Source organism: Heliangelus exortis, chromosome 12 (assembly GCF_036169615.1).
Source record: "Heliangelus exortis chromosome 12, bHelExo1.hap1, whole genome shotgun sequence".
Taxonomy (NCBI): domain Eukaryota; kingdom Metazoa; phylum Chordata; class Aves; order Apodiformes; family Trochilidae; genus Heliangelus; species Heliangelus exortis.
Genome location: NC_092433.1, coordinates 8,553,350 through 8,574,939, shown reverse-complemented (window position 1 = coordinate 8,574,939; position 21,590 = coordinate 8,553,350). Strand labels below are relative to the sequence as shown.

General features: G+C 35.1%; 1 protein-coding gene across 1 annotated transcript in view; it reads left to right on the top strand.

The window, feature by feature from the left end:
* The window catches only part of ERC2 (ELKS/RAB6-interacting/CAST family member 2), a 401,801-nt gene that overhangs the window by 196,428 nt on the left and 183,783 nt on the right, over positions 1 to 21,590 (top strand). The window contains exon 13 of the mRNA XM_071755842.1: positions 1,141 to 1,301. Coding sequence (XP_071611943.1) covers positions 1,141 to 1,301 — 161 coding nt within the window. The remainder of the gene's footprint in view (positions 1 to 1,140; positions 1,302 to 21,590) is intronic.

The following is a 21,590-nucleotide window of genomic DNA, read 5'->3' as shown; positions in this document are numbered from 1 at the left end:
CATCAGTAGCTTCAGTGCTATTGACAATTCTGATTCTGCATTATTGAAATATGACTTCTTAAACACTGAAGGGTATTAGACCTGTTACAGTATTCCAGTGATCTTATTAAAGTATTTACAAAGATGCAGATGCAGCTGGTGTAGAAGGTTTAAGTAATCAGTGTATCATGTTCAAACAGGGTGTGAGTCCTCATTATAACTTGATGAAGACTGTATTATTAATTTTGTTTTATTGAACCTGTAATTTAGAAGGCAACATGCGTTCAAACTGAAACAAAAATATTTGGCTTATAAACACTGATTGCGTGCTAGTAGGATTTAGATAACAACAAGCAAGAATTAAGCATGAATTTGGGAGAAAGGATCTTATTTTCTCTGTAGCCACACCAATTATTTGGCTACAGTGGAACATTGTCAGAATTTCCACTACAGCAGCACAAGTGAACACTTCTGAATGACTTGCATAACACGGTTAACTGGAACATATTCTCTCTCCCTTTTAATTATATTTAGATATTCTTCCTGAAGTGTTCTTTAATGTATAAAATGTTAGTATTTGGACAAAGGAGGTGAGAAAGAAAATTCAGGAAATAGGACATTCATTACTGAAATCATTACATCTCATAAAAACAAATCCATTGGTTACTTGCAGCTTTTAATATAAATGGTATCATTTGAATAGGGAGAAATCATACAGGTGTCCTGGTTACCAGAGACTATTTGAGACCCTCTGGTTGGCTTGTCATGACCAGTTGTACATTAATATATAGATACCTATATATGCATCTAAAAATTCTGAAATTATTATTATGATGAATTACCACCAGTCAGAATTTCAATAATATAAGAGCTGCAGAAAATACTTATAAATTGTTTCTGTAATGTGGCAGTGGCCGAAGTTAAGTAGGTTTCTGGCTACCTGTGTTAGTTCTGTTTTGTATGTTGCTTATTACTTTGTGGATTCTTTTGGTATTTAAAGACTACTTTTGTTAGTTTTAAAAACTGTTAAGATAGGAGTAAATTTGAACAGATGTTTATTTAAAATAATTTATTTTGTTTTGGGTTTATTTTCCGTATTTATGTGGGTTTAAGATTTACTTATTGTAAAGAATATGGAGCTTAAAAATTTCTCTCTCTTAGGTAGAAGAGCTGATGAATGCCCTGGAAAAGACTAGACAAGAATTAGATTCTACCAAAGCCCGTCTTGCCTCAACACAGCAGTCTTTGGCTGAAAAAGAAGCACATCTGGCCAACCTGAGAGTAGAGCGCAGAAAACAGCTTGAAGAAATTCTAGAAATGAAGTAAGTGCATTGATTTCCCTATGTTCTAGAATTAACATTGCTACTTTCTTGCAATAAGGGAAAGGTTTTTACTCTAAATATTTTTTTTATGTTTATATTTGTCTGAATCCAAGGACTTATAATTTGTACAACTGTTAAATTATTTTTTTTAAATAAGGAAGTGCAAAATTCTTCCTTTTAGAAATACTCGCACTCAACAGTTGACATGAAAAGAATTTTTGAAAGTTGTTCTTTGTTACAGGCAAATAAAATACCAGCACAGCATAGCTTCCATGAGAAACTGAAGGTCTAAACCCCTGCCTTTCAGTGGAAATTCTTTTCAATTGGATGATGGAATTTCTGTTAGTGTCAAATTGAAGGAAAAGCTTCTATTAACTTTACATGGATGGTGCAATATTATTGCATTGAATTGGTTTAAAAAACCCAGTATTCCAAAACAACAAGAACTTTACTTGCAGACACATTGTCACTGTGCTTATGTGTAGAGAACTAAAAAAGAAGACAGATCTATAATTTAATCTAATTTCCTACCAACAATTAAGGTAAATATCCACAATTATGGCATGTTTAAGTTCTAACATAGTCTTTGAAAATTAGCAAACAATAGTTAACATATTATGGCTTGTCTAGGCTGCTAAGTGTGTAGTTAACATTCAGCAAAGGAATTAACAGTTATGATTTCAAAACTTGCTTTACTAAGGGAGGAAACAAAAACCCCAAAACACTAAAGGCATATATAACTTCAGCACTGTTGCATATACACTTACATTTTAAAGAAAGAAATAAGAAATAAATAAATAAGAATAAATAGAAGTTTAAAGAAATAAGAAAAAATGGTTTCAATAATGTTGAGGTAAAGAAGACAAAGTAGGAATGGAGACACGAATACTAGAGTTTTGTAAAAGTAGATTTTAAAAATGGCTTCCATGTAATACAGGTGCAGAAATGTAAGCATTATGTCAGCATTAATGTTTCCAGTGAAATTAAAAGAACTGCCTTTGACTTCAATGCAGTCTATATCTATACAGAAAAATGGGAGCACATGTGAATTATAGTATGTGATATGTTCTATAACAGACATATTTTTAGTTTTATGACTTTCTTTTATGTATACATTTTAATTCACTCAGATACTCCGTGCCAGGTTATTTCATGTATTCATCAATTTTCTGTGTAGTGCTTTGTTGTGTTTGTTTGAGTGCATACTTGGTCATTGTCTCTGTTAGGGTTATTCTTTCTTTTTATCATAGTCTATCAATTATTGAGCAACACAGGAGTTATTGACTTTTGGTTGGGTACACAGAACTTTACAGGAGGATTGTGTAAGGCACAAATCTTCTGTCTGGGAAGTGAGGTTGGCAAACTGGTGGTTTTGGCGAAGTTTTTTCTTTTGATAAGGGCTGTTCTGTTTTATGAATAAAGGGCAGAGTGGATGGTGCTAGTAGTGAAAGACTCAGTAGCAAATTCCACAATAGGAAAATTTTAAAATCATCTAAAAGTAAATTAGGAAAAAATTCTACTTAAGTGTGTGGGTTTTTAATTTTGTTTTGTTGTATTTGCTTTTTTTTTATTATTTTTTTTTCTTTGATTAGTCAATATTATGGCTTCTTCTGTAAAATTAATTTTTCTTTTCATTGACCTTCAGTTTCTTAATTGCTACTTTGTTAGTTGTGTAAGCTGCCACTACCTTTTTTCTGTCTTCAAGAGAAGCATTTGTTCATGTAACATTTTCATTTTTAATGAACGAACCTAAAATTAATTTGAAATTCTAAGTTAATAGCAAAACCCTACTAACCTGTAAAAATACAATACAATTAATTGTAACACATGCTTTTTGCTAGTTAGGCCACAGAGGGCTACCTAATCCTCTCCTGGGTAGTTTCTCCAGCTACCTGGCCCCGTGCTGTTACCTGTAAGAGTCCAATGCTCTAATTCATGTACAAATCTATGACTCATCTAATCACTTAGAATCAGAACTTGCTTTCATTAAAAAACCCATATGTTCTTTTAGGCTTTTTAATGCTATTCTAACTTTAGTTTCTATGATATATATTATGAGGCTGAACTTATATTAGAGGTGGAATCAGACAGAACTTTTATTGCTTGTGGTGAGATGGAAAGAAATGAATAAGCCTATCATAGGATAGGCTTTTGTGGGTCTAGAAGGTAGGAAATAGAGTTAATGAACAAAACAAAACACATTACATTTTTTAAATGAGTATAGTATTCTCAGAAACAGCTTGTAGAAGCTAGCTAAGTCCTAAATATCCACTGACAGAGTAGTGATAATTCAGTGTTGTAGTAATATATTAAAATAGTGTGTCTTCTCTGTGATATTTTAAGATAATTTATTAATTGGAAGCAGTGACCTTAACTTCTATTTATATTTTTTTTAAATTGAGTTATTACAATTTTTGGCTGCTAGTTTCCAGTTAAATAGGCATGAACTGTGTGTTTAAGAACATTCATTATGATTTCCTATGCTTATATTATGTTCAAGTTCCAACCATAACTCTGCATGCTAGTCCCATCTGGCTGACATTGCCAAGATCCATCTTAATTTACTGGATGGATTTATCCATCTTAATTGGCAACAATTGGTTGTCATGGCATGTTCCTGTATACATTCAGTTATTTAGGGAAGTTTAGAATAAAAATGGATAGTAGATTGATCTTTTTCATTATCGGGTTGGGTTTTTTGAACTGGAAGCTAGATAAAGTACCCATTAAATGAAAAGGAGTTTGGAAGGAGATAAACTCCAAGTTATTCTTAACATGATGCCTACATGTGAAAAAAAGAGATTGATTTTAGAGAATTCCAAAGTTTTAAGTTTGGAGAAGAATTTGCATTTGCATGTTACCTTCTAAATAGGTGAATTTTTTTTCCAAATGTCTATTAAAAATATTGCTGTATTAGTTCTGGAGGAAATGTTTTTGTTATGGTCATATTATTTTAGCAGTGCACACATAACTCATCCTGACGTTAATGGAAGTTATGCATACATGTTAACAGTGAAATGCAGCATGTGTTCAGATCCATCATTTTGCCTAATTGTCTTAGTGCTTTGTGCTTTTTCTGTCTCCTAACATAAAAAATAAGCAGTGCACTTTTAATTTTTTAATAAATTATAGTTTTAAAAAAAACCCTTTTATTGCATAGTGTCACAAAAGGCATATTAATGTGTTTTTTTAAAAATTTTATTTAGCATCAATAGATATGTTTCAATTGGCCAGAACTTAAAAATTGGTGGTTAGAAAGAGTACTTTTTCCAGATACTGTATTTATTGTCTGAGAGTCTGCAAGAAGCAGCACAGCCTCCTGAGAACTTCACAAGGCTTGCCTAGAGAAGCTTACTCATTTCAGAATATGAAGATTTTGTGGGCAGGAGAAGTTTTTGTGATGTGGTGGAGGATTTTAAAGATGTTTCAGAAATGCCCTATTTGTGGAGCATACCTGTATGACCACAGGGCATCCACAGTGCTATTGTACAGATGTCTTTTCCTGAATGGTTGTTCTTTCCAAGGCACATAAACCTGCTTGTAACAAAATTAGAGATAAATGAGTATATATGTAGTATTATAACTGTGTTATGTATGTATGTGAAATTAATACCTGTCCTTACAGAAAGTGAGTTTTACTTTATGGGAAATAAATTGTCTTTTTAGAAATAGATTTATTTTCCCTTTGAAAGATATAAAGTCTGACCTGGAGAGTCAATAGTCATAAAAGAAAGTCTAATGGCATTTGAGGGAAAAGATATAAGTTATTATCACCTTTCTTGTTAGCTCAACTTTTAAATTATATACCTTAATCTTCCACCTGCACTGAATTAAGTTAAAAACAGAACAAAAAAATCACCAGCTTTCCTGACCCCCAAAGCCATTATCAAAACTTTGGTCTTTTTTGCTTAAATTATCTTTACTTAGGAATATGTTTAAATGCAAGATGAAAAGCAAAAAAAAAAGAAAATTATTTAATTGTGGGTTTGGATTGATGATCTTTCAGTGATGTAGTTTCATGTGACAAATGATGAACTTAGTGGTGAGTGACCATGGAGTTAATCCCTAAGAGGCTGAACATCATGGTTTGACTTGAAGATCTGTGAATTCTTAATTTTTGAGATTCAACTGTTAGCTACTGCTTACTTTATCAGTCAGGTCACTACAGTGAGCATTTTGAAGCTTTCAGAATATCCCGAGTTAAGTTGCTGACAAGAGTTGGAAAGGCTATTTCCTTACCTTTGGTAGAGTTTGTGCCATCACCTATGGGTATTGCTAAATCACTTTTGTTGAAAGTGACTTGGCCCTGAAATTCAGTACAACTTTCCAAAAGAATATGTATCTTCCCTAATGTGGAATAAGTCAGGTTATTTCAGTTATGAGGCATTAAAGAACCCCTAATGAAGTATTTGCTACCAGTCCTTTCATTCAATAAGCAAAATAGATCATTGCTGTACTGTCAAGAAAAAAAGTGTTTTTAAATTAGATTTTGCAGTAAATTTTCTTCTGGTGACAGTATAAAGTTAAACATCCCTTTCTCTGTTTAAGGATGTTAACAAATTTTTTTTTTTCCATTGAAAATAATAAATGAATACTGCTTATGTCTTGTTTTCAATATGTTTACTTTATTCATTTAACAGCACCTGTGAATAGTCAAGGATGAAATAATTGTGGGAAGTAGGTGATAAAATGTTTTTTTCCAGCAACCATTCAGTCTTACCAGCTGCCACTCTTTGCAGAAGTGCTGAACACGTTCTGCACTGTTGTTACCTGCTGGGTTAGTGGTTCAGTTGCTCTGCCATACAAGGAGAGGACACTTGTATTTACCACTAGATGCCAGCCTCGGGTGCAGGACCGGGTCTGCTTGGTTCAATAAGAATGAGCCACTACACAGAGTAAGCAGGAAGCTTGTCTTGAAGCAGGGAAGAGAATGGGTCTTGTCCATTTGTTTGTCACCTGGTTCCCTCCTTTCTTTCAGTACAGGAAATCAAAGCATGGACAAGTATACAAATGTCTTCAAATGGACTTCTGGAGATATTGCAGGGGTGAAAGGGGCTCTTTGATGGGATTCTAGAAGTCAGGGATCACAGCCTAAGGGGATAGCTGTGGAAGATGTAAAACTAGAGAGTCACAGCCAGAGTTTGCAGGGAATTCAAAATGCTTTATGAAGTACTGGTGGCAGGAGTACAAGGAAGTTTACCATTCATCTGGTTTTCTGGAGACATACCACTTTTTTCCATCTATAAATTTTACTGGAGTAGAATTTGGGGATTTCACATCTGTGTAGCAGCTCAGCAAGAGCTGCATCTCTGACAAGGACTGTTGGATTTCCAGAGAATCTAGACATGTTTCTAGCACCTGGACAAATCGGCTCATGTCCCTGCCTTACAGTCTCCTATTACTATTTACATCCATCACCTTCACAAACTGGCACTTTGGGAGGGAAAGGGAAACAGAACTCAGCATGTTTTTCTTTATTTATGTCCAAATTACTCCCCCCCCAAGAGGGTCTGTCACCCACAGGATAGGGGTTTCTTCCTCATCACTTTGGGTACTGCTGTGGTCGAAAGAGCTTTTGAAATCTCTGTGTGAGCAGTAAATCCAGTGCATCTGGAATATTTCAGAGTAATTGTGTATGCAGTTCACCTGCTCAGTGCATACAGAGGCCAGAAGCATGACAGTCAATAACAGGAAAATCCCTGATGAAATTGTAGGGACTCGGACGTAGTCATGAAGTTAATTTCCTTTTTTTGGGTTCTTCCATTCAGCAACAAGGATGAGAAAAGCAATATAGCAAGGTAGTAGAAATTGGCAGGGTGATTTGAGGTTGGAAACTACTCTTTTAAACTGCTTGGAACTCACATTTTAAAAACACTTTAAAATGATAGCTTCCCTATAGACAAAGTCTGCTTTCTGTGTTATAGTTAGGCAGTGCTCTCCCCTCACCTCCTTCTTTTCAGAAAGGAAAACAAGAAGGTAGACAAATGTTTACTCTTGCCTACACTGGAAACTGAGTCCAGAGATACTTAGCTTATTGCTTCTTTTTAGAAACTGCTAGTATATTCTAAAAAGAGCTGTCACCTGCCTTGGGTATAGTGCTAGGCTAAGCAAGTGCTAGTGGATACATGACATTAAAGGATAGTTGAGGTTTAAGCAAGTACACCAGTGTCAAATTTCTTAGACTATAAATAAAATATTATTTTGGAAGAAGGTTAATTTAAAAATATTTTTTCTACTTTGGCAGCTCTGATATGGTCTATATTTTGGGAAAGATATCTATGATAATTTCTGTAACATGAATTCTCTAACATATCTTTACTTAATAGGTTAGATAACAGAGTAGTGTATGAAGTGTGAGACAAATTCAGAAAGCAGTTTACTATTTCTTGTAATTGTATTAGCAGGATTATTTTTACTTCTTTCAGCTGTGGTAATGTATACTGTAAACATGTTCAGTGAATAGATAGCAAGTTGATTGTGTCAAAAATTGTACCATTTCAAATGTAGAACACTAGACTGTTTTTTAGTAACCTGTGGACTGTTTCTGTTTAATTGTAGGATTCATGCTGAGAGTGTAGAGAGTCATATCCCAAGTTAAATACAAACAAAACAGCAGGATGTTGATACAACTGTGACTTCCATAGGAAGTAGTTAGAATGGTAATGTGGTCTCCTTCTAACTTGGGTGGAAAGTCTCTTGTGACTGCTTTTGCCCCACAGACCTGTAACACAGCATGCCTTGACTAACATTTTTGACACCAAGTTGCAAACACCATAAAGATTAGAGAAATCCAAATGAAGGCTTTGTTCTCTGGAACAGCAGCTTTTTTGACTAAAATGAAGAGATGTTTTTCTTTTGTAAACAATGGAGGGGCACGGAGCAATAAAATGTTTCTCCCTCTCAGAACAGAATCAGTCAAGTCTTTACTTGGCAAAGCACTTCTCTTGTTTAAAGACATAGGAGTGTCATCCAGTTCCTGTTCATTTGAGAGTCTTATATGTTCAGATTAAATTATAGTATACTTTGATTTTATTTTATAAAACTTGTAATGTTTGAAAATTCATCATCTTGGAAAGAAAGTGTGCCATTTCCTTTCATAATTTTGTTCTTGTTAAGGTCATTATTTACTTTCAAAACAGATTGTCACCTGCTGTTGAAGGCTAATATGATCAGTTTAGGATTTCTATGAAGTGAGGTATAAGAGGCTGTATTTTGCCTCCTTTAACATCTTCTCTCCTGTTTCCTGTCCCCTTCAGACAGTGGGAGAGTACAGTAACAGTGTTTACAAAGTGTTTCCCTCCCAGGAAGGTAATGTTTTCCTCTCTGTTATAATAATAATTATTTATATAATAAATAGGCACATTTTAAAATTTAAAAATGGGTTTGGATTTTGACCAACTTATTTTCTTCATTTCATAAATCTTCTGCTTAATTATCATGTGTTTCCACGAGTAACGCACTCAAGAAACCATAGGAATTTAAGCTGCAACTCTCTAATTGTAAAAATGGTCTTCCAGTTTCCTATGACCCATACTGTTTGATGCATCTGCCAGGCAGAAAGTGACTTTGGCAGTAGTTGCCACTTTGCATCCTAGTAGTATATATTTTTTTCCTTTATTCTGTGCCCACTCAAGTACCTTGCCTCAGTAGAAGAATAACAGTTGATGCTCTAGCAAACATTTTATGTTGGAAATTCCACAACGCTTCTTAGGGGCTTTATTCCTTGAGTGCTTTCCCTAGAACCTGAATGGTAGAGAGATCAAGGGAATACTGCAGCTGCTTTGAAGACTTTTCACTCTGGGTAGGGGATATCAGGAAGAGGATATGTTTGAAGTTTGCAGAATCTCAAAGGAAGGCATAAACTGAAGGCAGAACTGTTGTTTGTCAGATCCCCCATCATGAGGAATATCAAGCACTTGCTGAAGTTAATCAGTGATCAGATTGAAAGAGAAAGAAGTGTTGCTTTATGGAGTGGTTGGTCGGTGACCTTCTGGAACTTGCTTCCACAGAAGGCAGGGTGGCATCAACTGGTTCAGGAAGGCATTAGACAAAGTAATGGACAAGAGGTCAACAAATAACTACTTCTGTATACTCTTTGGCTGTTGTACTTGAACAGTGTTCTTAAAACTTATTTTCTCCCTGAAGTACTAGCTCTTTCCTCCCACTGTGCTCCCTTACACTGAAGAACACATAGTTATTGATCAGATTATTTTTAGAACTATTATACTTTTTTTTTCTTCTTTTTTGAGAACAAGATATGTCAACTAATACACTCTGGAAAGATTAAAGGCCACACTCTAAGGAGCCTTCTGAATCTTCTGTGACCCCATAGTGTGTAAGTGGATTTACAAGATGATACAAGTTAAAAAATTATTGTTTAAAAGTGCAGGTTAAAGGAGTGGGTTATGACAATTACATGACATTCTCATGTGATTGAATAATGTAGAAGACACACAAGACTAAGTGCTTCAGGTTTACAGGTGTCTCAAGCTTCTTGAAGGATTTTGAGATGCAGAGTATTCTAGTCTTATAATGCAAATGAAAGTTTGAAGAAACAGTTGCAATTGAAAATCCATACATTTGCTTTTCCTCTTTTTCCCTTTTAAAAAAAATCAACCTCTTTAAACTAAAAAGTGCTGTTTGTTTGTTTGTTTTTTGGGTTTTCTTGGGTTTTTTTTTACTTTATAAATATGTAAGGGTTTAAAATAAACCAGTTTAATCTATGATGTATTCATAGCATTCTAAATTCATATGAGAATGAGCTGGAACAATATTCATAAAGGGACTGTGATGAGAAGGGTAGTATATAAAAGTGAGAAGGGACTATGTGTTATTATTCAGTGAAACATGGACAACAGTAAAAGGAAGAGAACTGTACAAGCTGGAAGAATGAAAATCCAGATCTGGACTCTTCCAGAGGAAAGGTGGAGTTTGAAATATGCTTCTATTATGTTTCTAAGGAAACATACTGTTAGTAAAGTTAACTTAATGGGGAGTTCACCAATCTCAACGTTTTAGATAAAGAAGTTTTTATGCTATCTACTAAGTATTAACCAATTTTTTGTCTGGTTTCTATGCACAACTTTTTTTTTTTTTTTTTAAGTTAAGAAAATAAAAGCAAAGTATTTTCTGGAAGAACAATACTATAAAAAAACATACTCTGAAAGTAGTAATCTGAACAAAGCTATATATAATTTGTTTTCAAACTACCTTAAAAGTGCTTTTATTAGTAAAATTCTAGTAATGATAAAAATTATTAAACAGGATGGCATTTGTTTTGAAGTTTAGTCAGAATGGGAATGTGAAGGCCTCCACCTCTGATAATATACTCAAAAGAACAAGTGGCTCAAAAGACAGAAAGGAATGAGTAGGAGGCTGAAAGTAAAAGAAAGAAAAAGTTAGGCTTCTGTTTCATGATTTTTTTTTTTTTTAAGCTGACTGAATTACGCCCTTGTCTACTGAAACCCTCTCAGTGTAATTCCCATTGGCCTTCGTGACACCTCGGGCAGTGCTGATCAATTGCAGACTCCCATATTCTTAACCTCAGCTGACTGAATATGATTCTAGCAGATGTTTCTGCATTTTAGACTTCAAAATATGATGGGACAGGGTTTTTTTCATGTTTCCAGTGGCAAATCTTGCATAGTTGAGACCCAGGACATGCACTTCAGTGGTAGGAATTATGAGTTGAGGGTCTCACCAGTGGGATAATGCTGAACGTACTGTAATCTCATACCTTTGAAAGTGGAGAACCAAAGAAATTTAAGGGTTTGGATCATTTAAGCTAAGTTACTAAATTATTGTGTAAAAATGTAAAGTGTGCTCAGAAATGTATATGATGCTGTTTTCTGTTACAAGGAAAGGTTTTAGAAAGTCAGGAGAGAACGGAATCAGAGGCAATCAAACAGGAACAGCTTTCTTAGTGGCAGCAGGGAAAGGTTTGGGTAGCTTTCTCTGACTTCCCATTACTCCTTAGGTGCTCTGAAGTAAATCCACTGCTGCCTCCTTCCTGTGCTTCCTCATTCCTCCTTCCTCCCCACCCCCAATGTCCACAGCAAAACAAGTACTTCTCTGTGCTGTGGAAGAATAAATCTAAGTTCCTATTTCTTTGTTTCCTCTGATTGGGTTCTTGTGTCTAAGGTGCAAGATGTTTTTGAAGCTTTGCTCTCATGTCTGAGAGTATTCAGTAGTGCTCTCTAATGTGCATTCTCTCATGTGTGAGCTCATGGAGCAGCCTTTCTGCCTGTAAAGGTATAAGTAGGAGTTACTCTTATCTACCTGATGCAAAGACACCTGTAAGAATTTAGTGCCATAGAGGTCTGTACCTCTGTCTTGAAATGGTTCAGAGTTTCTCTCTTTGGGGAGGTAAACACTTAACTGTGGGTGAGCTCACTTGAGTTTTCTCTGATTGTGAACAAACTTGGCTGTACCCAGTGTTATGCACTGTGGTGTACCCCAGGGTGTCTTAGCAAAGAAAAACCCCATTTAAGAAAGTACATGATATAAGTCTGTGCTATGCCTTACAGTCAATCTGTTGTGTTTAGAATAAACATCACCTTAAAAGGACACCTGGGCTTGGTTCCTTAGGGTAAAGTGGTTTCAACTGAATAGGTAAACTTTTTGAAGCACAACAAAAACTTGGTCACACCACAAACACAGGCAGCATATTGTTAGTGGAATTTTTTTAAAACTGTCCATAAGTAGAAATGTTGCATTTGTAGAGGAGTTTGTTTAATCTTAATAGGAGTACTATGCTTATTATGTTGTGTTTTATTATTTATAAGTATACTGAGGGACACATGAAAAACTTGGTGTATTTTTACTCATATCTAATACTGAATTTCTCATAACCCAGTTTTGTAAATATGTAGATAGTAAGGGGGGGAGCTGTGATTTACTGGCTTAGATTAAAAACACTTTTTCGTGGTTAAGCTCTTTCCAGTTTTCTAACCACTCCTACCTCAAACATGTAGTTTATCTTTGTTGCATTTGACTCTGACCAAAATTAGGCCACACAGACCTCTGAGGATCACCATATTCCTAAAATCATTCTAATTACCAGGGACTCTTCTTTTTTGCTTCCCGCCCAAAATTAATCTTGCATTCTTTTAACACTACTTACATGGTTCTTATCATGTAGGTGGGAGGAAAAATGTAGTTTAGTCTAACAGAGACCATTATTAGATACACTACTTTGTTCTTTTGTTTTTCAACCACCCTGAGCCTTCTTTATGTTTAGGAAACAGAGATAGGTACCGAGCAGAAAATGTTGAAGGTAGGTTTTTTACAATAGGTAGGTCACCTCTGCAGAATCAAAACTGGCCTGGATAATTTCAAATCCTTATATTATGTGGATTTTGAATATAATTTATTAAGTAAAATGCTAATTCTACTTAAAGTTACATCTCTAATCCTATATCCTGCCTTATTACTTTAGGCTGGAAGATAAAATGCATTTTGGATAAAATGCATTCAAGTGTCAGCATAGGACCTTAATGCGTCTGTGAACAAGCAGTAGTGGAGGACTTTATAGTCCCTTGATAGTTCTATTCAGCTGCCTGCATGTTATGGCAAACTATGTCTCAAAGACAGGTTAGGAGGAAGGGATACAGTTAATAGAAAGAGTGATCTGAACTTTTAAACTCCCTCACTCTAAAAGCTGCAAAATATGGGATTTTCTCTTCACTATTTAGGGGATTTACTGTGTTTGATAACTTGCGAGTATTTTTGTGAGCTGGACAACCTCATCTAGGTCTGGTATGACCATCTTGACAAACTCAGTTTTCTGTGTGGTCTGTAAATGAAAGTGGTTCATGCCTGTGGGGCTTAGAGCAGGAGATGGTGTTGCAACCAGTGTGAACTTCAGTAGCAAAAAAGTAGACCTTATTACATGACAGCTAAGGAATAGGAACCCCAAAAGAGTGGTAGATCATCATCTGATACCCTCTTAACAGAGTGAAAAGTACCCTGACGTTTGCGAGCTTAAAGAAAAGATTTTTACTTATCTTAAAATATTGAAACTTTTAGCATGCATGAAAGGAACTTGACTGCTTTCCAGATTTGTTTTGGGTGCCAGTTACCCTCCTCACCCACCTGGATTATTTTTTCAACAACAGAAAGAAAACTGATGAAATGAAAATGCTTTTATGTTTTTTTGTAGCTATGAATACAAGTGTACCCACTACTGCCCCTACCATCAGATCCTCCCTTAAAAAAAATAGTACTGGGATCCAATCAGGATGAAAATTGCCTACAGTATTTTCACAGTTGTGTTAAGAGATGTAATTTATATTTTTTTCTCTCTTAGAAAGATCTCCCTTCAACACTTCAATACTATGATGTTTTGTTTAGTCTAATGTAGGTTTTTGTTAGTATCTAGCCTAAAAATGAATCTAATTAACAGATGAACTTAGGAAATCCCTACTGTAATTTGGCAACTCAATGAATGGGTCATATCAGTATATGACAAGCAACTTCCACTTAAGGCTAATGTAACTATTACCTCATTAGAAATGCAACTTTAAACTCTTCAAATAAAACCCTTATTGAATTTAAAATATGTATTTGACAAAGGACTAGCTGAACTTACTTGAAATTTGCTTTGTGAAATTATGCTGCCTTTATTGATACTGACTAGCTTTATAAATGTTTATCTTAATTATGTTTTATTGTGATTAAAAAAGATTGCAGATACTCTGCCATTTCTGTAAAGTGAGCTGTTGGAGGTTTTTTTTTTTTGTTAAAGGTGGGGGTAGGGTACAAGAATAGTCCAGCTCCAGAGAGGAGGCCCCTCACAGGCCATATGAATCCACTTACATGTAAATTGCTTGTCTATATGAATTAAGGTGAAGGTTATGAAAGAACTGCATTTCTGTGTTTATTGTAGGATTTTTGACAGTCTCTTTCCTCTTTCAAGTAAATTTGGCTTAAGTCCACAGTCAGTACAGTTTTAAGTAAACTCCTCTTTTGTTACATTAACAAGGTTATAACATCACTGAGGCAGATTTCCAGCTGCATGAATTGAGAGCTAAGCATGCAGACTGAGGGGATAATTAAAACCTTAGGGTGGGTGAGTTAAACTAGCAGCTAAAATTGGATAAAAGGCTAATTGTCCATAGCAGCATAATACATATTTCTAAATACCTGTGAAATAAAGATAAATATTCGTGGTCTTTTAATTCCTTTAAAAGGCTCAGGTTTAGGTTATATTTTAGGACGTAACAAAAATCAGGACTAAATAAATAGAAACGCAAATTATTCTTTCCCAGATGTTGTTGTGTTTTAGTTATTAATTAAAAAGCAGAATTATTTTGAAGGCTTCAGTGATATTTCTGACTTTACAATACAGGAGGCATTTTTATGTAGGAAGTATAAGCCTCACCGTGTGATACAGAATATCAGAATGGACTGGTTGGTGCTCCATCAAAATTTGTCATATCTCTTTTTCCTTCCTCCTTTTTTTCATTATTAAGAGTGGAGTTACATACCTTTGGTGACCTTCAAGAAGATGACATAGAGTCAGGCAAGATGATACATTACCACAAAGTTAAAAAAACAAAATGGGTTGTAATGGCAGCTTGTACTGAACTAAATGAATTGTGAAGGCCCATTTGTTATTCATTAGGAGAAGCAGAGCAGATTACTGTTCTGCCTTCATAGGGAGCCTTTAAACTTAAGGTCATTTTACACTAGTACCCTTGTGGCATGGACAGCATTTAATACATTTTTAACAGCTTTTACATTTCCATGGTTTGCAGCAGTGCTGGTTGAATCATTTCTGTAATGAAAGTGTTTTAAAGTAGTTTAGAGTTACTTCGAGGGAAAAAACAGGAAAAAAAAAAAAAGAAAAATGATTGGGTTGATGAAATGACTTTATATACTAAAGAGCTAAGCATGCAGAGCATACTGCTGGAAAGTGATGTGTGCTGAGCCCCACTGCTGCAGAATTAAAGCCCCAGGGAAATGTGTGGCTTTTGGTGGTGTTTTTGTTTGTTTGTTTTTGTGTTGTTTCATTGTTTGTGTTTTTTTAACATAAACAGAACTATAGGGTTTTTTTCACAGTGCTTCTTTGGGGAAGGGAGGTTTAAGGATAGGAAACTTAAGAATATTTTTTGAGCTATTTGTGGGTTGTTTGGAGCACATTCAACATTTTGGCATGTTTTGCATTCTAACTCTCTTATCATAACCATGATGTGGGCATCTAAGAAACCCAACGTAAAATGAATTGTGAGAATAAATTTTGAAAAATACATGTGGATCATATGTTTTGATAACAAGCCTATGAGGAAAAAATAAAATTACTCCTTCTGTGACAGGGGAAGTATTTTTTAAATGAGATTTTGAATTATGAATATTTTAAAGCTGAAAGGCTTTGTATTTTTAGAAAATAGCAAGCTTTATATAGCAGTATAAATGCTAAAATTATTTTTATTTAATATCGTATTGTAGAACGTAAGAAACTGTGAACTCTAAAATCTTGTTGCTGTTTGGACTATATATTTTTTCAGTAGAATTACATTATTTAATATAAGTTCTAAATGTTCAGTCGCACCATATATTACTGGGTTTTTGCTTCGTAGAAATATTTGTCTTCTTTTAACTTTGCACTAGCTTGATGTAGCCAATTTTGGTTTGTGAATGAAAGCTGTTTTAACAGACACTGCTTTAATCTTTCAATCTTCTTTCTAAGAAGTTCTTCACACATATGAAAACACAGACTGTCAGTTTATGTCCATAACATATATCAGAACTGCTTTTGTTTGGTCATAAAATTAGCCCCATTGCTTTTGTTATTTTTGGTTTCTGAATATGCAGTAGATGGTCTGTTATCATCCCATGTCAAAGCAATACCCTAAGCAAGACATAATGTCACTAATTGAATTTGTAAAACTCACTAATGAGAACATCAAGCAGAAAGATTTGTCCAGCATCTTCATATATGTGAGTTTTCTCCTTCTGATAATACTTTCCATGCGATCTCTGTGTGAGGCAGAGGATTCAGATACCTCTTCAAAAGGAAGGATCCATGTTTGATTTCTGGGCCTTTTGTCAAGAAGAAATTAGGATGATCTGAAAAACTTCCCCATTAAATCACTGTTTTTTTGGCATATAAGGGATTGACCTTAGTTCACTTTATACCTAAGAACTAATCTTTTTTTTATTATTGTTTTATCTGGAAACCAGAGTTGGTGATTCAGGGCATCTCTTTGAATTCATATTTCTATTCCTGCCCATTTCCCCCTGGGTATTATTATGTTTTCTTAAAAATAAAGATGGTAGCTAGTATCCAAGTCTCTTGATATTTTCTCTTCTGTTTCACTGCTTCTTTGGGTTTTTTGGGGGTTTTTGGAGGTTTTTTTTCCTACTTGTTCTCTTCTTGGTAAGCAAGCAACATCTCGTAAAACATAAAAATGTTCTATTTTCAGAGACACCTAGACTTTGGAATTTTACCATAATGCTTATACTGATACGCCAAGAGGAATATGGCTTTAAGACTGCTGTGTATTTTTATTTGTTATTTCATATATGTCCTGGAATGCATAGGTCTTCTAACTGGGGAGGGTTCTTGTAATTTGGTGTCTCAAAGTTACTATAAACATAATGAAGTGGTTGCAGTTATAAACGGTATTTACTAGGATGCTTGACAGTAAATATCAGAAGTTTGTTCTGGTCTGACTCCTTTTTCAGGGATTTTTCTAAACATTAAGATATTTTAATCTTTTTTTTCCTGTTTTAAAAATTGCAAGAATTTTGTGAATAAAAACTCTGTTGTGTGGGGTATCTTTATTGGTATTAATTCTCAATGCAGAGGCTACATATATCCCAGATAGAGCAAATCTTGACCTTCAGCCATCTTCTAATATTTTCATTGGAATACAGATACATAAGGGGGATTCATCTAAACAATGAAGTTTCATACAGTAACCTGTATAGGAGATAGAAAGATAGAGAAATCATGAAATAAGTTATTTTGGTTTCTTCATCTTTGGGAAAATGTTATCTCACAGTCCATAATAATTACTGTCAAAGCAAGTGTAGACACTGGGAATTTATATTAGCATTCTGTTAGAAGGAATCTTTCAGACCTCAAAAATTTACTAATATTCACTAAAAAAATACAAAAAATTTTTCTCAGCTGATCTTCAGTTATTTTTGGTTTTGCCTTCTGTAAATAATGTAGGAAAAGAATTTGCTTGTAGAAATGTTCACAAAGCCACTGAATTTTTAGGGTGTTTCAAATAATAGTGATCATATGTGTGCATCCTTGGCTGAAATTTGATTAGAAATGTTGTCTATCCCAGTTTGTGTAAAGGCATGAAAAAACCCCAGACATAGGGATACAGAAGCCTACTTTTATGAGAAACAGCTTCTTTTGTACCCTGCATTCTTAAAAAGTATCTGGGTTTTGAGGTAGTCAAAGTGTATCAACAGCATTTTATTTGCTTTGGTCCTGTGCAAGTCAGCCCTATGACAGATCTAATGCTTCCAGGCAGACCAACAGTTTTACTATTTAATTATTCATTAGAAAGTGGCTCCATTTGCTGTTGGCACATCAGAGACATGGTGTGGTAAGTTTTGTGAGAAACTGCCAACAGTTAGAGCTTTGCAAGTGTGCCTGCTTCCATCTAGGATAGATGAAACTAAATGCTAAACTTGTTGTATTAATAACAAAATTTGGCTAAATAGGTATTAAGTATTACTGAAAAGAAATTGAAAATATTATTGGAAGGATAGGTAAATAGTAGTCCACAGAAAAAAATCTTGCAGTGGTTGTGGGATTTTTCTTATTCAGGTATTGCAAAGCAAGCAAGGTTGTTGTTTTTTTTAAGCAGCATAAAGAATTTATGCTGATTTGGGGAATTCTGTACAGTTGTAAATCTGGCAAAACTGTGAGAGGAAGAAAGTCTTTAGTTATATTCCTTCAGGTGGTTAACCCTCAGACTGGTCAGAACAGTGACAAAATAAATGAACACCAGATAAAAGATTTGCACTGAGAGCAGACATCCTGCCTCACTCAGGGAACAACTGATTGCTGTACCAAGTGGTTCTTTTGACACTGTCTGTTGTGGCTGGAGCATGTTTTTAGATGGGAAAGACCATAAGTACTTCTAACATAGAATTCCTATGAAAACAAATATAAATGAAAATAGAATATTTGATGGGATCTGATCCCAACTCTGCTACATCACTTGTTTCTAAAGCAGGTGAAAGCAGTCATGTCATGTTCTCATGAAGAGCAGGCATGGCTAATAATCTGTGTATTAGCAGCCTTGTGTTTGTATAGGCAAGAGTTTATAGTGGCTCAAATTTAAAGCCAGCAGATTCCAGGCTTCTAGTTGCCAGGTCTATGGAATGCTTTAGAGAACTCCTATGGTTTCCTAAGTGAATGAAGCAGTAGTGGGAATGGAGCAAGTGGTAGTAACAATTCAATTATTACAGTCAGAATCTAGAAAATGAAGATATTAAGGAAACAGACCCTAAGCTTTGTTCCTTTAGAATTAAGGTGTGTAACAGGGACAGGCTTTGGCAAAACAGAGGGAAATGTTCTCCAGTTGAGAACAGCAGCTATTGCCTGAAGGCTGGTAGAAGCTAGTCTGTCTTCTGTTGGAAGATGGGTGAATTATCTTTGAAAAAGTAAGGCAAAGAAGGGTTTAAGTGGTATTCCATATAGAGGTTTTGACAGTATGACCAGATCTCTTACAGTCACACCTAGGAAAGACTGGGGTTAGCAAAGCATGTTTTCTTGAGGAAAATAATAATTGTCAGGAACCATCATGTCAATAACATGGTGAATAAACATGTCATCAATAACTATTACGTTAAAATTTATAATATAAGAGATAATTTTATTCCCAGTAGTGGAAATAAAAGATCTTATCTTAAACTAGATTATGACTGGAGTTTAGATCTTCTAAGAGAGTAAAACAAGCTGACATTTTTCAGTGGTGAAAAGCTGGTTAAATGAAGTGAGCTGAACAAGGAATAGTCATGATACAGTTGGGCAGAGACAGATGTGTAGATTAATAACCAAAATTAATACCAGGCATGCTTAAAGGCCTGGTTAATCTGCCAGTAGAGAGTCTGTCTCTTTTCTACCCACTAGTACATCAGCTCATAAAAAATACAAATGAGCCCAATAGCAGCAAGAGCCTTAAGATCTGCTTCCTCATTAGTGAAACTTCAGAGAAGCATTTCCTATGGCTCCGTATCTTTTTCTACCTTTTAAGAAAAGTTGTTAGCAGGAATGTGTAGATAGAGTGAGTTCTCAGGGTGGGGGCTGGCGTGGGGAGGAAGTAGTGGAATAAATCTATAAAAACACAACTTTATCTTGGAATACTTTGACTAACAGTTTATTCGTGGGTTTTAGTAGTGAAAAACATATTGAAGTGTTTGATAAGTTTTTTTTATATAGTAGTGAAGAACTATCTTCTGTGCTTTATATTTTTGTTCATGTTGTATTGCATCAAGACCAGCAGTGTCAGTAGATTGTCTGTGATATTCTCTTCATTCTTAGTTATTAGGGATTTGGTAGCAAATTTTCCTGGTTTGCACAAACAGGCCCAACCTAAGGGAAAGAGATCCCAGGGCAGACTTTCCTGACAGTACAGGAAAATCGTGCACTGTAAGTTGTGTGTAGTGTTGGAGGATAAACAACGTTACAAATTTGGGATGGGAGAAAATGTACTTTTCAGAAGCTAAAAACAGCACAAAAGGGTAGAGCAAGCTGGGGAAAAGAAAAACAGCCACAGAAAGATTCTGTTTCATGTAGTTTTGGAAGATACTGTTAAAAGTGAGATGAACACCTGGAAAGAAGAGGTCACTGGTCAAGAGGCACACTAGAGGTTCTTCACTTGTAATGACCCTACTCATTCTATGATTCTATGATAACCCAACTGTTAAACTTAGATAAAGATGGTTCAGTCCTCTAAAGAGTTCAGCAACCTAGCACTGAACGAAAAGAGTGTGTAAAGAACTGTGCTCCCCCTGTCTTCTGAAATAGCCCAGTGAAAGCTTGGAGCTTGCTTCAAGCACTCAGAGTTGGTCTTTTAACTTCTGCTTGCATATACTACCTAATATATAGAAATCACCTCAAAGGTATTTGTAATCATTTTTGGGATCATGTTGCTAATTATGTATTGGAATAAAATAATAGAAGTTGGAATAAAAATTGTTCTAGGCAAAACAACCAAAAAGCAGAAGTGTATAGCAGCTTGTACATGTTTAGTGTGATGAAAATTATGCCCAATTCTTTCCCTAATACTATATAATGGATCATGATGACCTCAGTCATATATAATGTATAATTGTCGAATTTGATTTGGGTGCTTCTTGCTCTCCTTTTCCTCTTTTCCATCAAATAGTAACCACACAGAGTTACATGTGCCCGTATTTGTTTTAATGACCCAATTTCTGCTTATCAGCAACCCTTACAAAGACATTCATGTTTCTTTCCCAAGGTGATACACTCTGCCCTTTCACAAGTTCTTTGACTAAGTATTTATCCACACTCATGTTAAAAGAAAGGATCTCCCTACCTGAAAGACCCAGGTAACAATAGCAATAGAGAAGTTATTACAATGATGTGCTAACTTGTAAACCCGTATGATTCACTGCAGAATTTTGTTCATTAAGTTTTGCAAGATCTTTGTCTTGTGTCTGTCTGCTTCTATAAAACACAGTTGCACACACACAGGTTTTGTATTTGTCAGTGCTGTGAAAGATCCTTTAAACCCTTTCTGCTGTCTAATAAGTTCTGGAATGACTGCTTTTAAAAACAGTTATTGACCTCATGGAGTCAGGAAAATCACATACTTTGAAAATCAAAGGTTTTCCATGTCAGGAATATCATTCATTAGCAAGATTATTCATTTGTCTAAATTTATACTTAGACTATGTTTAAGTACTTCCTATAGGTCTGTAATTACCACTTGACATGCCAATTCCACACAGATTCTGAAGCTTTCCCCCCTCTAGGGAACCTCAGAGACCAAGAAAGGTATTATCTATTTAGGACAAAAGTTTGCAATATTATACAATTACATTATTAACATTTGCATAATTATTTAAATTGTTCCTACTTAAGGGATAAATATAGTTGTGTTTCCTTACCTGTCTCTCTACACAACAAATTCGTTTTCTGCCAGTTTCATGCAGAGTTTATTTATGTTTGACACAGTGGGGATGGCCTGCACTTTCTCATTCATGTGCCCTATTTGCATAACCTTGCAGAGTTAATGGCTGCCATTCTGACAAATTAAGCTGGTTTCCTATGTCTTTAATGGATTAGTG